General features: G+C 46.5%; 1 protein-coding gene across 6 annotated transcripts in view; it reads right to left on the reverse strand.

Moving 5' to 3' along the window:
• plxna2 (plexin A2) overlaps positions 1-12,334 on the reverse strand; it is a 565,853-nt gene that overhangs the window by 14,087 nt on the left and 539,432 nt on the right. For 5 of the 6 annotated variants that reach the window (XM_072279001.1, XM_072279002.1, XM_072279005.1 and 2 more), the window contains exons 27-29: positions 9,916-10,015; positions 8,084-8,274; positions 6,042-6,211 (exon numbers count right to left, since the gene is read on the reverse strand). In XM_072279001.1, the coding sequence (XP_072135102.1) occupies positions 6,042-6,211; positions 8,084-8,274; positions 9,916-10,015 (461 nt within the window). Of the gene's footprint in view, positions 1-6,041; positions 6,212-8,083; positions 8,275-9,915; positions 10,016-12,334 lie in introns of those variants that run through there. The other variant, XM_072279007.1, reaches the window with a different exon arrangement.

The raw sequence follows: 12,334 nt of genomic DNA on the forward strand, positions 1-12,334 counted from the left end.
TTGTACTGGTCCATGGTATAACAAAAGTTTGGAAACCGCTGATCTACGCCTTTCAATATTCAGTAGCTTTCAATGAGATTCCTCCCCACCCTCATTCTTCTAAGCTCCAACAAGTACAGTCTCAGAGCCATCAAAACTCTCCTCATATGTTAACTCTTTCATTCCCAGGATCATTCTTGTAAACCTCCTCTGGACTTGTCTGGACTTGCTTGTTCTTGTTAAGTTTCAAGATTCTGTACTACAAGGTAAATGCCAGAACATCCTTTTTAAAATATGGATACTTCACTACTAAAGTTATCGCCTTTTTACCCCTGCCCCCCCCTTACTTCCCTGTTCCTGTTAAGTTTCAAGATTCTGTACTGCAGGGTAAATGCCAGCTGTGGTACCCCTACTGTGGGGAGAATTCTGAATTGCTTCATGAATCTCCCAGATGCTGATGTGGAAATGAGGAGAACAGAGGAGAGTTTGGGATATAGCCAGGGGTAAGATCTCAGACAGAGATTTGCAGCTGGTGGTATTCCACAGAGACCTCAGGACTTAATGGAGTGCAGGTCTGATAGGATCAGACACTCGGGATTGATAAGAATTTAATTAAAACGATAAGTAATCTTATCAGCTCCTATCCCTTTGCACAAATTGCGCGGAAGATAATTGGGATGAAAATCACTCTTAAAGCTATTTACAATGTTCACAAATGTGATTTTTCAGGGTTTGATTCTGTACCAGAACCATACAAATTCGCAAAGATTCGCTGTGTTAAAAATGGCTCAAAATGTTGTAAAATCAATAAAAGCTTTGCTTGTCAAATCATAGGATTCTTGTTAACAAGGAGCACAGAACACTACAACACAGTTCAGACTCTTCGGCCCATGATGACATGCTGAACTTTTAACCTACTCTACTAAGCCTCCATTTTTCCGTCATCCATGTGCCTATCGTTAAATGTCACTGATGTATCTGCCTGTCCTCACCCTGGCAGGGTGCTCCTCACACCGGTTTGGTTCTGTGGCAAAACAGACCAACAGGCCGCCTGGGTGCATAGATGTCAGAGCCGGCTTTATTTATTTACTTTTAAAATGTTTAATTTATTTATTGAGATACAGATACAGCTCACAATAGGCCCTTGGAGCCACATCACCCAGGTTTAATCTGAGCCTAATTTATAATGGCCAGTTAATCTACCAACTGGTACATCTATGGACTGTGGGAAGAAATCGGAGCGCGCGCAGGAAATGCACATGGACGCGGGGAGAATGTGTAAACTCCTTAGAGGCAGTGGCAGGAATTGAACCCTGCACTGCCTGTACTGCAAAGCGTTGTGCTAGCCACTAGGCCCCACACTTTTCAGCATTCCTCTCTGCTGTGGAGGTATGGCGTATTGTTTGCACATTACAGATGCCTTATGTATTGGCAGCTCTACAGGTGAAATTTACCAGGGTTGAGACCCATCATCGTGACCACTCCACGGCTCACTGGTCATTAATAAAATGGACAAGTATTCTTCATTACAAAATGCTGGAGGAACCCAGCAGGTCAGGCAGCATCCATGGAAATGAATGAACAGTCGACATTTCAGGCCGAGACCCTTCTTCAGTACTGAAATAGAAGAGGGAAGACAGCAGAATAAAGGTGGGGGGAGGGGAAGGAGGATAGCTGGAATGTGATAGGTGAAGCCAGGTGGCTGGGAAAGATAAAGGACCGGAAAGGAAGGAATCTGATAGGACAGGAGAGTGGACCACAGGAGAAAGGGAAGGAGGGGGGAAAGTGATAGGCAGGTGTGAAGAGGTAAAAGGACAGGGAATGGGAAATAAAATGTTTGGCCACTGGGAAGTTCTGCTTTTGGCGGGAGGAGTGGAGGTGCCCTATGAACCAGTCCCAAGTTACAATGGGTCTCACCAGTGTAGAGGAGGTTGCATTGAGAACACCGAACACAACAGATGACCCCAGCAGATTTGCAGGTGAAGGGCTGCCTCACCTGGAAGGACTGCTTGGGTTCCTGAACGGAGACGAGGGAGGAGGCGAGTGTTCACTTGCAGGAATAAGTGCCAGGAGGGAGATTAGTGAGGAGGGACGAATGGATTAAGGGAGTGAAAGTTCAAAGTAAAATTTATTATCAGAGTACATACATGTCACCACATACAACCCAGAGATTCGTTTTCCTGTGGGCATATTTAGCGAATCTATAAACCAGTAACTGTAAACTGGATTAATGAGCATCAAACTGTGCAAATGCAAATATAAATAAATAGCAATAAGTAATGAGCATGAAATAACAAAATAAAGAATCTTAAAGTGAGGCTATCGGTTGTGGGAATACCAGAAGAATGAGTGAAGTTATTCTCTTCCGTTCAAGAGCCTGATGGTTGAGGAGTAATACCTGTTCTTGAAGCTGGTGGTGTGAGTTATGAAGCTCTTGTACCTTCTACCTGATGGCAGCAGTGAGAAGAGAGCATGGCCTGTGTGGTGAGGATCTTTGATGATGGATGCTGCTTTTCTACGGCAATGTTTCATGTAGATGTGCTCAATGGTTGGGAGGCCTTCACCTGTGATGTACTGAGCCAAATCCACTACCTTCTGTAGTATTCTCTGCTCAAAGGCATTGGTGTTCCCGTGCCAGCTGTAATGCAGCCAGTCAGTACACTTTCCACCACACATCTACAGGAGTTTGTCAAGGTTTGTCAATCTCTTTGGAGCTCCTTCCACTAAACATTTACTTTGAATGAATGAGTATTATTCATTCCTTTCGAGTGTGTGACAATCCGCAGGCACACAGCCTTGAGATAACAGAGGCTCCTCCAGAGGACAGCTCATGGAGAGAACACTTCAACTCACCTTGATGTCACTTTCATGTCATAATTCCTCAGATTACTCTTATTTTAGTGCTCATTAGCATTTAAAGTCACTGTGACTCACTCGTTCACTTTACCCAGCTGTCAAGTTCACCAATGAAAGTGGAATTTATCTCTGCCGTACAACAGCAAAGATCAACTCTCAGAAGTAAAGCAGGCACTCAGGCTCGTACTTTATTCTTCACTTAATAGATTTTCTACAGCTGCTGTCCACAATACTTCTGTCCTCAATATTCCGCAAAACCTACAGGGCATGTTTTTACTCTGCCAGCATCCACCTTCCTTTTCAGTACTGAAGAAGGGTCTCACTCCAAAATGTCGACTGTTAATTCACTTCCACAGATGTTGTCTGACCTGCTGAGTTCCCTCAGCGTTTTGTGCGTGTTGCTTTGGATTTCCAGTATCTGCAGAATTCTTGTGCCTATGTTTTTATGGTTTTGATGGCAGTACCTCCAGCGCCTGTATTGATTAACACTATAAAGATTCTGCAGATGCTGGAAATCCAAAGCAACACACACAAAATGCTGAAGGAACTCAGCAGGTCAGGCAGCATCCATGGAAATGAATAAACACTCGATATCTTGGGCTGAGACCCTTCTTCAGAACTGAAAAGGAAGTGGGGAAGACGGCAGAATAAAGATGTGGGGTGGGGGGGGGGGAGGAAGATAGCTTCAAGGTGATAGGTGAATCCAGGTGGGTGGGAAAGGTAAAGGGCTGGAGAGGAAGGAATCTGTTCGGAGAGGAGAGCGGACCAGGGGAAAAAGAGAAGGGTGGGAACCAAGGGGAAGTGATAGGTGAGAAGAAGTAAAAAGTCAGAGTGGGGAATAGGAGAAGAGGAGAGGGGGGGGATGGAATTTTTTTTAACTGGAAGGAGAAATCGATAGTCATGTCATCGCAGGGTGCTGCTCCTCCACCCTGAGGGAGGCCTCACCTTGGCATGCGAGGAGGCCACGGTCCAACATGTCAGAGCGGGAATGGGAATTCGAAAATATAGGAGCAGAACTAGTCCATTTCATCGATCGAGTCTGCAACACCATTCCATCGTGGCTGATTTATTATCCCCCTCAACCCCATTCTCCTGCCTTTTCCACATAAACTTGAAAGCTCTTATCAAAAACCTATCAAGTTCCGCTTTAAATATACTCAATGATTTGGCCTCGAAAGCCAAGTGGCAATGAATTCTACAGATTTCCACCCTCTGGCTAAAGAAATTCCTCCTCATTTCCGCTCTGAAGGAACTCCCATCTACACTGTGGCTGCTCCCTCTCATACTAGACTCCCCCATTAGAGGAAGCATCCTCTCCACTTCCACTCTGCACGCTGGAGGAACTCAGTGGGTTAAGCAGCATCAACAGAGGGAAGTGGGCAGTTGACATTTTAAATCGAGTTGGAAGAGGTGAGGGGAAGTGGTATACAAGAGCTGGTAGGTGTTGGGTGAATCCAAGTTTGGCGGAGGTCTCAACCTAATGAGTATGATACTGTCTTAGCTGACTCGGCCCTCTTCTCTGAACTGTCTCTCCATAATGTGATTAGGAATAAGAATACTATGTTAACTTGCAGTTTGAATTGTTAGTAAGGAAGGCAAACTAAGCACTAGCATTTATTTTGAGGAGGCAAGAATAAAAAATAAAAGATATAATGCTGAGTTTTATGAGGTGTTGGTCAGACCACTTTTGGGGCATTGTGAGAAGCCTTGGGCCTCATATTTAAGAAAGGATGTGCTTCCTGGAGAGAGTCTATAGGAGTTTCTGGGAATGAAAGGGTTAACATATGAGGCACACTTGATGGCTCTAGCCTGTACTTGCTGGTGTTTTGAAGGATGTTGGGGGGGCGGTGAGGAGGAATGTCATTGAAGCCTATTGAATACTGAAAGGCCTGGATAGAGTGGACGTGGAGAGGAGGTTCTCAATAGTAGGAGACGTGAGGAAAAGCGGGCACAATATTAGAATAAAAGGATGTCCCTTTAGAACAGAGACAAGGAATTTCTTTAGCCAGAGGGTGGATGCATGCAGTGTACAGAATAAGGTAGATGACCCTGCACCACAGTTAGAGATTAGTAGCTATGATGTTGCAGCAATCACTGAGTCATGGCTGAAAGAAGATCCTAGTTGGGACCTTAACATTCAAGGATGCACGTTGGATGAAAAGGAAACGAACATAAGCAGAGGGGGTGGGATAGGTCTGTTGGTAAAAAATGAAATCAAATTCTGAGAAAGAGGTGACATAGAATAGGAAGATGTAGAATCCTTGTGGATGGAGCTTAGAAACTGCAAGGATAAAAAGACCATGCTGGGAATTATATACAGGCCCTCAAACAGTAGCCAGGATGTGGGATATAAATTATAACAGGAAGCAGAAAGAGGTTGTAAAAAGGGAAATGTTATGATTGTTATGGGGAATTTCAATATGCAGGTGGATTGGGAAAATTAAGTTGGTGCTAGATGCCAAAAGAAGGAATTTGTGGAATGTCCATGAGATGGTTTTTTAGAGCAGATGAGCCCACTAGAGAAAAGGCCACCTGGATCGGGGGTTGTATGATAAACCAGATTTGATTAGAGAGCTTAAGGTAAAGGAATCCCTAGGAGCCAGTGATAGAACTCTTCTTTTTCTTCTTAAGCCCTTCACCCCTACTGGAGCATAGGCCACTGACAGCAGCTCCCCAAGTCCGCCACATTGATCAGCCCTGTTGCTTCTGTTTTCATCACATGACTTCATTCTCCATTGAGGCGAAGAGCATCCTCTCCCAAGGATGAGTTCTTTGAAGTTTCTGTTGGGATTTCTGTAGCTCTGGGCTTTTTACAGAATGGGGTTGCTACCCCCATCCCCAAATGATAGAATTCACCCTGCAAAAATCAGAGGCGCAAAGGGATATGGGAGTCCTCATGCAAGATTCCCTTGCAGGTTAAGTCAGTGGTAAGGAAGGCAAATGCAATGTTAGCATATTTTTGGGCTGCATTGGATCTGGAGTAACCACTATTTCAATTCTCCTATATACTTGTGTACAGGAAAAGACATTGAACAATCTTGAATCTTGAATCCTGAATTTTGAGAGGACTAGATTATAAAAGCAAGGATGTAATGCTGAGGCTTTATTAAGCCATTGGTTGGACTGCACTTGGAGTATTGTGAGGAGTTTTGGATGGTGGGAGCATCGCGTTATCAGAGTGCCCCTCGGCCAGACATTTCACCTACCAGTTACTCTTCCAGGTGTGCCGAACGTCCGTGTCGTGAATGACATGCCGGTCCGCCTGCTCGTCCAGGAAGTCAAACATGTATTTAATGGCGAGGGGCAAGGCACTGCCTCGGTGGACAGTGCTGAAGAGCGTCTCGAACAGATCATCCACAAACTTCTGCAGCGTGCCCTGTGGAGAAAAGAGTGGTGATGGCAGTCAGTCCTCGGGGACTTCACCCCCAGGATAGTGCGATGGGTAACGCAGTGAGCCACAGGGCTAATGCACAGGGGGTGGGGGGGGGGGTGGTGGCATAGCGGTATAGCAGTTAGTGTACACTTTACAGTGCCAGTGATAAGCAACTGGTGTTCAAATGTTGCTGCTGTCGGTAAGGAGTTGGTATCTTCTCCCTGTGACAGCATGGGTTTCCTCTGGGTTCCTTCCACATTCCAAAAACCCACAGGTTACGGTTAGTGAGTTGTGGGCATGCTATGTTGGTGCCAGAAACATGGCGCCACTTGCAGGCTGCCCCCAGCACGTCCTCGGACTGTGGTGGTCATTGATGTAAAACAGAACATTTCAGTGCGTGTTTCAATGTACGTGGGCAAATAAAGCTCCTCCTTAACGTCTTTAATCTTTAAAACATCAGAACAGCAGCACGGCCTGTCAACCTGCTCTTCCATTTATCACAAACGTTACTCATCCAACCTTGTTGTCAAAACAATGTCTGCAGCCTCCCACACCCCGAGAAATACCTGCTCCTTTGTTATCTGTCTGAACCCAACTCCCACCTCACCCCTCCGTCTCCCACCTGCTTCTACCCCCCCCCACCCCACCTGGAGCCACAAATTACCCCCCAGCCCTTGGCTCAGTGCAGCCCCTCGATTCCTGCCCAGTAGGAGAGGGAGAGTGAGGGTGAGGGAAAGGGGAAGGGGGAAATGGGGAGAGGGGAATGGTAAGGGAGACAGGGGAGTGGTGATAGAGGGAAGCGGAAGGGGAAGATGGAGAAGGGGAAGAGGAAGATGGGGAGGGGGAGGGGAGAGGAGAGGGAGGTGGAGGGCCTGGAAGAGTGAGGAGGAGAGAGGAGCAATATTCCCTCTAAGGAGTGTGTGTGTGTGTGTGTGCACGTGCATATCTTTTGCTACTCCTGCACAAAAGAACTTAAACTGTGCACAAAAGGTTGTCACCCTCTAATTCATTGGCATGTTAAGTATATTTCATGATCATACACAATCGCATTTCCTTTCCCGATTTCTGATGTGGACAGTGTTGACAACATGGAGTTTGTGATAATTTGTCTGCAGATTTTAGAACTGGTTTGTTTATACTACTTCTATTGAAGAAATTTTTCAGTGTGCACATGTTGTTGTCACTGGGCAAAAAAATTGCACAGCACAAGATTTTTGCGCGCACTGGTCTCTTTACAAATTAGAGGGAACATTGGAGAGGAGAGGGAGGAGGAGTGGGGAGAGAAGGGTGAGGGGGAAGGGGAGAGGAGAGGGGGAGGAGAGTGGGTAGGGACAGAAGGGTGAGGGAGAGGAGGAGGGGAGAGTAGGGGAAGGTGAGGGTTGAGGGGAGAGGACGGGTGGGTGGAGGGTGGAGGGGAAGGGGGTTTGAGGAGACAAGAGTGAGGGAGAGGGTGGAGTGGGAGGGGAGGTGGGGAGGGATAGAGGAGCAGGGGAGTGAGGGACAGAGAGTTGGATGTTAGGAATGGAATTTCCTGGAGGTAAGACACACCCACAGTGTCAGTACTTGAAGACGTGGCATTAACAGGATCCTACTCCACAGGGAAGGAGAGATTACTGGGAACTGACACCAACCTCCATGGGCCTTCCCCTGTGTTGCAGCTCGCACAGCAGATGTGAACAGTTACTGTGGCCTGTCAAAACTGTAGATGCTGTCACAGATTAAAGAACAAGTAAGCTCCACAGCAGACAGGCCAGTCATCAGAATTCTGATGTGATTCAGATTCAGAACAACAGCATTCCTCCATCTCTCATCTCCCTCCCTGCTTCATGCCCGTCCCCAGCAGTCCAAGCTCACCATCCCGCCAGATCAATTTACCTTCGTTGCCAGCAGCCTAGTCAGGTAGATTTCAGAGACCATCTTACTGCCTCGGTCCCCCTCCTTCTGATCTCCATGATCGTGGTTCTTTACCAGGTGCCAGACCTTGACGCCACTCTCCAGATCCGGGGTGATCATCGGAGCCCGGGAACGCAGGCTGTCAGGGCTTCCCGTGTACCGTAAGGTGGAGTCTGTGGGACACACCTCCAGTTAGACCAGTCACCCAGCAATAAACATGTCCAATTTCACAGCACATTGTATCAATCCTGAGAGTACAGCGCAAAAGTCTCAGACACATCTATAGCTCGGGTGCCTAAGACTTTTGCACAGTCCTGTAGTAATTTTATGTATTGCACTCTACTGCTGCCACAAAAAAAAACAAATTTCATGACCTATGTGGGTGATGATAAATCTGATTCTGATATGGGTCTCTATTGTGAACTGAGAGTGGAAAGGGGCAGGGAGAGGGGAATCATGGTTGGGAAAAGCAAAGGGAGAGGGGAGGGAACAGGAAGCACCAGAGAGATATTCTGTAATGACCAATAAGCCAATTGTTTGGAATCTAATTACCTTGCCTGGTGTGTTACGGCTGGGTGTGTCTGTACCTGCGTCAACTGGCTGTGGACTCAGTTCCACCTCCCTACCATTTCCTCAAAAACCCTCAATTCCCATAACGTGCAAATATCTATCGGACCTTGTGTTAATTATGTTTAATGAGGTGGCCTCTACTGTGCAGTGTCCCTGGGCAGAGAGTTCCACAGATTCACTACTCTCTGGGAAAAAACACTGCTCCTCATCTCTGTCCTACATCTATTCCCCCAAATTTCGAGACTATGTTCCTTAGTTCTAATCTCACTTACCAGTGGGAACAACTTTCCCGTCTCCATCTGATCTATCCCTTTCATATATTTGTATAAGATCCTGTCTTGCTCTGAATTTTGGTGAGTATAGTCCCAGGTAATTCAATCTCTTGTCCTAGGCTACTGACAACACCACCCCCCACCCCCCCACTATCTCTGGAATCAACCTAGTGAACATCCCCTTCAACACCTCCAAAGCCAGTATATCTTTTCCCAGGTAATGGTGGGGCCTCACCAGTATCTAGTATCGTTGCAGCATAACCTCCCTGCTCTTAGGTAGACGAGGAAAGGTCCTCCTGACTCACAAGCCCAGTACGCACGTTGAGGCAGTCATGGAAAAATGGAGAGCCTCTGGATGGTTGAAGACCCCCCTCGCTGAGGTTTGCATTGGGCTGTAAAACCCTACTCCAGGCTGACCAGCCTCTCTGTAACTTGAGAAAATCTGCCAATGGTGCAAATCCAAAACAACACCCACACAATGCTGGAGGAACTCAACAGGTCAGGCAGCATCTACGGAAATGAGTAAACAGTTGACATTTTGGGCCAAAACCCTTCTTCAGAACTGGAAAGGAAGAGGACTCTCGAAAGGAAGATTTAAACTTCTTCAGGGGAGACAAACCCCTTCCTTCCCAGACCTGAGGAAGGGTCTCGGCCCGAAGCATCTCTTTTCCACAGATGCTGCCTGACCTGCTGAGTTCCTCCAGCATTTTGTGCGTGTTGCTTTCTCTATAACTTGTTCGGATAACTCTGCAACATCACGGTCCTGCTCAGGACAATGTCCACAGTGATTGAACAGAAGGGTTCCTGGGCATCCTACTGAGAAAGAATGGCAAGAGAATCCAACAAAACACTGTAACCATGGGGGGCAGGGGCAGGGGGAGAAGGAGAGAGAGAGGGAGGGAGAGAAGGAGAGAGAGAGAGAGGGAGGGAGAGAGGGAGGGGAGGGGGAGGGGGAAGGGTATCTGAACTTACCGTAGCGACTAATGGATGTCCGGCACATGGTGGTTGTGGTTGGAACGTTGTAAGAAGAGGTCTGTTTGGGAACCAACGCAACAACTGATCGATCAGATACCTGTAAAGTGATTGAAAGGTTGATTCATAGAGTCTAGACTGAAGCCTCCATAACACAACAAAAGCAATCGCTTCAATCAAACATATCCCCTCCCCCAACCCCGTCTGTGTAGATCTTGGATGTTGGCAGATGCTCAGCCTCTAGGCAACTCTGCCAAGTCACTCTGCAACCATACAACACACTGGTTAAACCACACTTGTGCTGTTCGAGAAGGCACACTACAGACGGGATGTAGGTGGAGTGGATCCTCACCAGGGTTCTGAGGAGGTTGCCTGGATTCAAGAACTTTAGAGAGAAATTAGCGTGTTGTCCCTGGAGTGAGGATGTTGAGAAATAGCTTGAAAGAGGCGTATAATTGAGAGTCGTTGATGGGCCAGGTAGGCCAAAACTTCCTCCCATGGTAGAGGCATTGAAAACAAGAGGGCAAAGGATTAAGCTGAAAGGAATGAACTTTAAAGTAGATCGTAGATGAAGAGGAATTGTTTTTTCCTGACTGCAGTGAATCCGTGGAATTTGTTTTCCAGGGAAGCAGTAGAGGGGAACATTTTTATTTTTCACAGAGAGGAATTGATATCTAAGACTCACTGCCAGAGAAGATGATGGAATAAATTACAATCACTATGTGTAACTTTTTTCAGACAGGCATTTAGACAGACACAAATAGGCAAGGCATATGCTCCTAATGTAGGTAAATGGGATTAGTGTAAAGGCACAGAATAGACAGCAGGGATGAGGGGCCGAAGGGCCAGTTCCTGTGCTGTACCACTCTGTGGCTGCACGGCACACTACTCTGCTGAAATGTGTTTGGCAACTGGCTTTTTGCATTGTAACCAGATCTTGTTGTAGATCAGAATCAGAATCAGGCTTATTATCACTGATGTCATTAAATTTGTTGTTTTGCAGCAGCAGTACAGTGTAAGACATAAATACATTACAGCAAGTTACAATAAGATATATACAGAAAATAAATAAACAGCATACAAAGCGAGCAAATAGCAAGGTAGCATTCATGGACTATTCAGAGTGTTGATGGGAGTGGGGAAGAAGCTGTTCCTAAAAAGTTGAGTGTGTGTTTTCAGTCTCCTGTATTTCCTCTCTGATGTAAGGAATAAGAGAGGGCATGTGCTGGACGGTGAGGGTCCTTAATGATGGATGCTGCCTTTCTGAGGCACCGCCCTTTGTACATGTCCTCGATAGAATAGAATAGAACAGAACTTTATTGTTGTTGCCCTGGACAACGAGACTGCAGTGCTGCTCCAGTCTGTGCAAAACAGATACTTACAATGCACGCGGTACGGCTTAATTAAAAACAGATTCCCATCTTTACATGCAACAAGTGACTTTGGTAGTCCATAACACTCAAAGGCCATTGGCAAGCAGGGGCGTAGTATTATTCAGCTGCACGACAGACCTCGGGAAGAAGCTGTTTTTCACTCTTACTGTCTTGGCTAAGATGTTTCTGTACCTCCTACCAGATGACCAGAGATTGAACAGACAGTGTCCAGGATGGGACGGGTCTTTACAAATGCGCTGTAGATGTTGAGAGTTGTAGGTTGTCTCCAGGTCTGGTAGTTGAGTCACAATGACGTGCTGAGCGTTCCCAATCATGTGTGCTTTGTGATCTGTCTTGCTGCAGCGAGAGTACCACACTGTCATTCTGTATGTCAGCATGCTCTCCATTACACATTGATAAAAGATGTCCGGCAATTCTTGAGGCAGATCAGCTCTCCTTAAGCACTTCAGATTGTATAGTCTCTCGATGGTTGGGAGGCAAGTAACCTTTTGTCTCACATCTTTCCTGGAGTTTCCACGTCAGGTACTGTGCATCCTTCAGCCCAGGTGTGAAGCTGCCCGAGGGTGCAACTGACACTCAGAATCCTCTGACACACACATCCACTAAAACAGCAACAACAGCTTTTGATAAATACCATGCTCATGCATTTATGCACTGGAGAATATGGGTGCAACTCTCCCAAGCCCTGGTCAGCTGGGAAAGTATGTTGCAATGGTATCCTTTCAGTTCTGTGATTTAGTGTGTGAAGTGTTAAAGTGAGGGAACAAATCTACAGTCTGTTCAGAGCTCAAGCTTTGATTCTACAAAGGATGATCCAGGTCTTTACAACCCTGGCAGTTGCAGAGCATTGGACACCCCTGGTCATGGTCCAGGAAGGTATCTGGGGAGTGATTGCAGGTGTTATAGAACATAGAACAGTACAGCACAGTACAGGCCCTTCAGCCCACGATGTTGTGCTGACCTTCGAACCTACTCTACAAACAGTCTAACTCTTCCCTCCCACATAGACCATAACCCTCCATTGT

The sequence above is a fragment of the Mobula birostris genome, chromosome 14 (assembly GCF_030028105.1).
Source record: "Mobula birostris isolate sMobBir1 chromosome 14, sMobBir1.hap1, whole genome shotgun sequence".
NCBI classification, from domain to species: Eukaryota; Metazoa; Chordata; class Chondrichthyes; order Myliobatiformes; family Myliobatidae; genus Mobula; species Mobula birostris.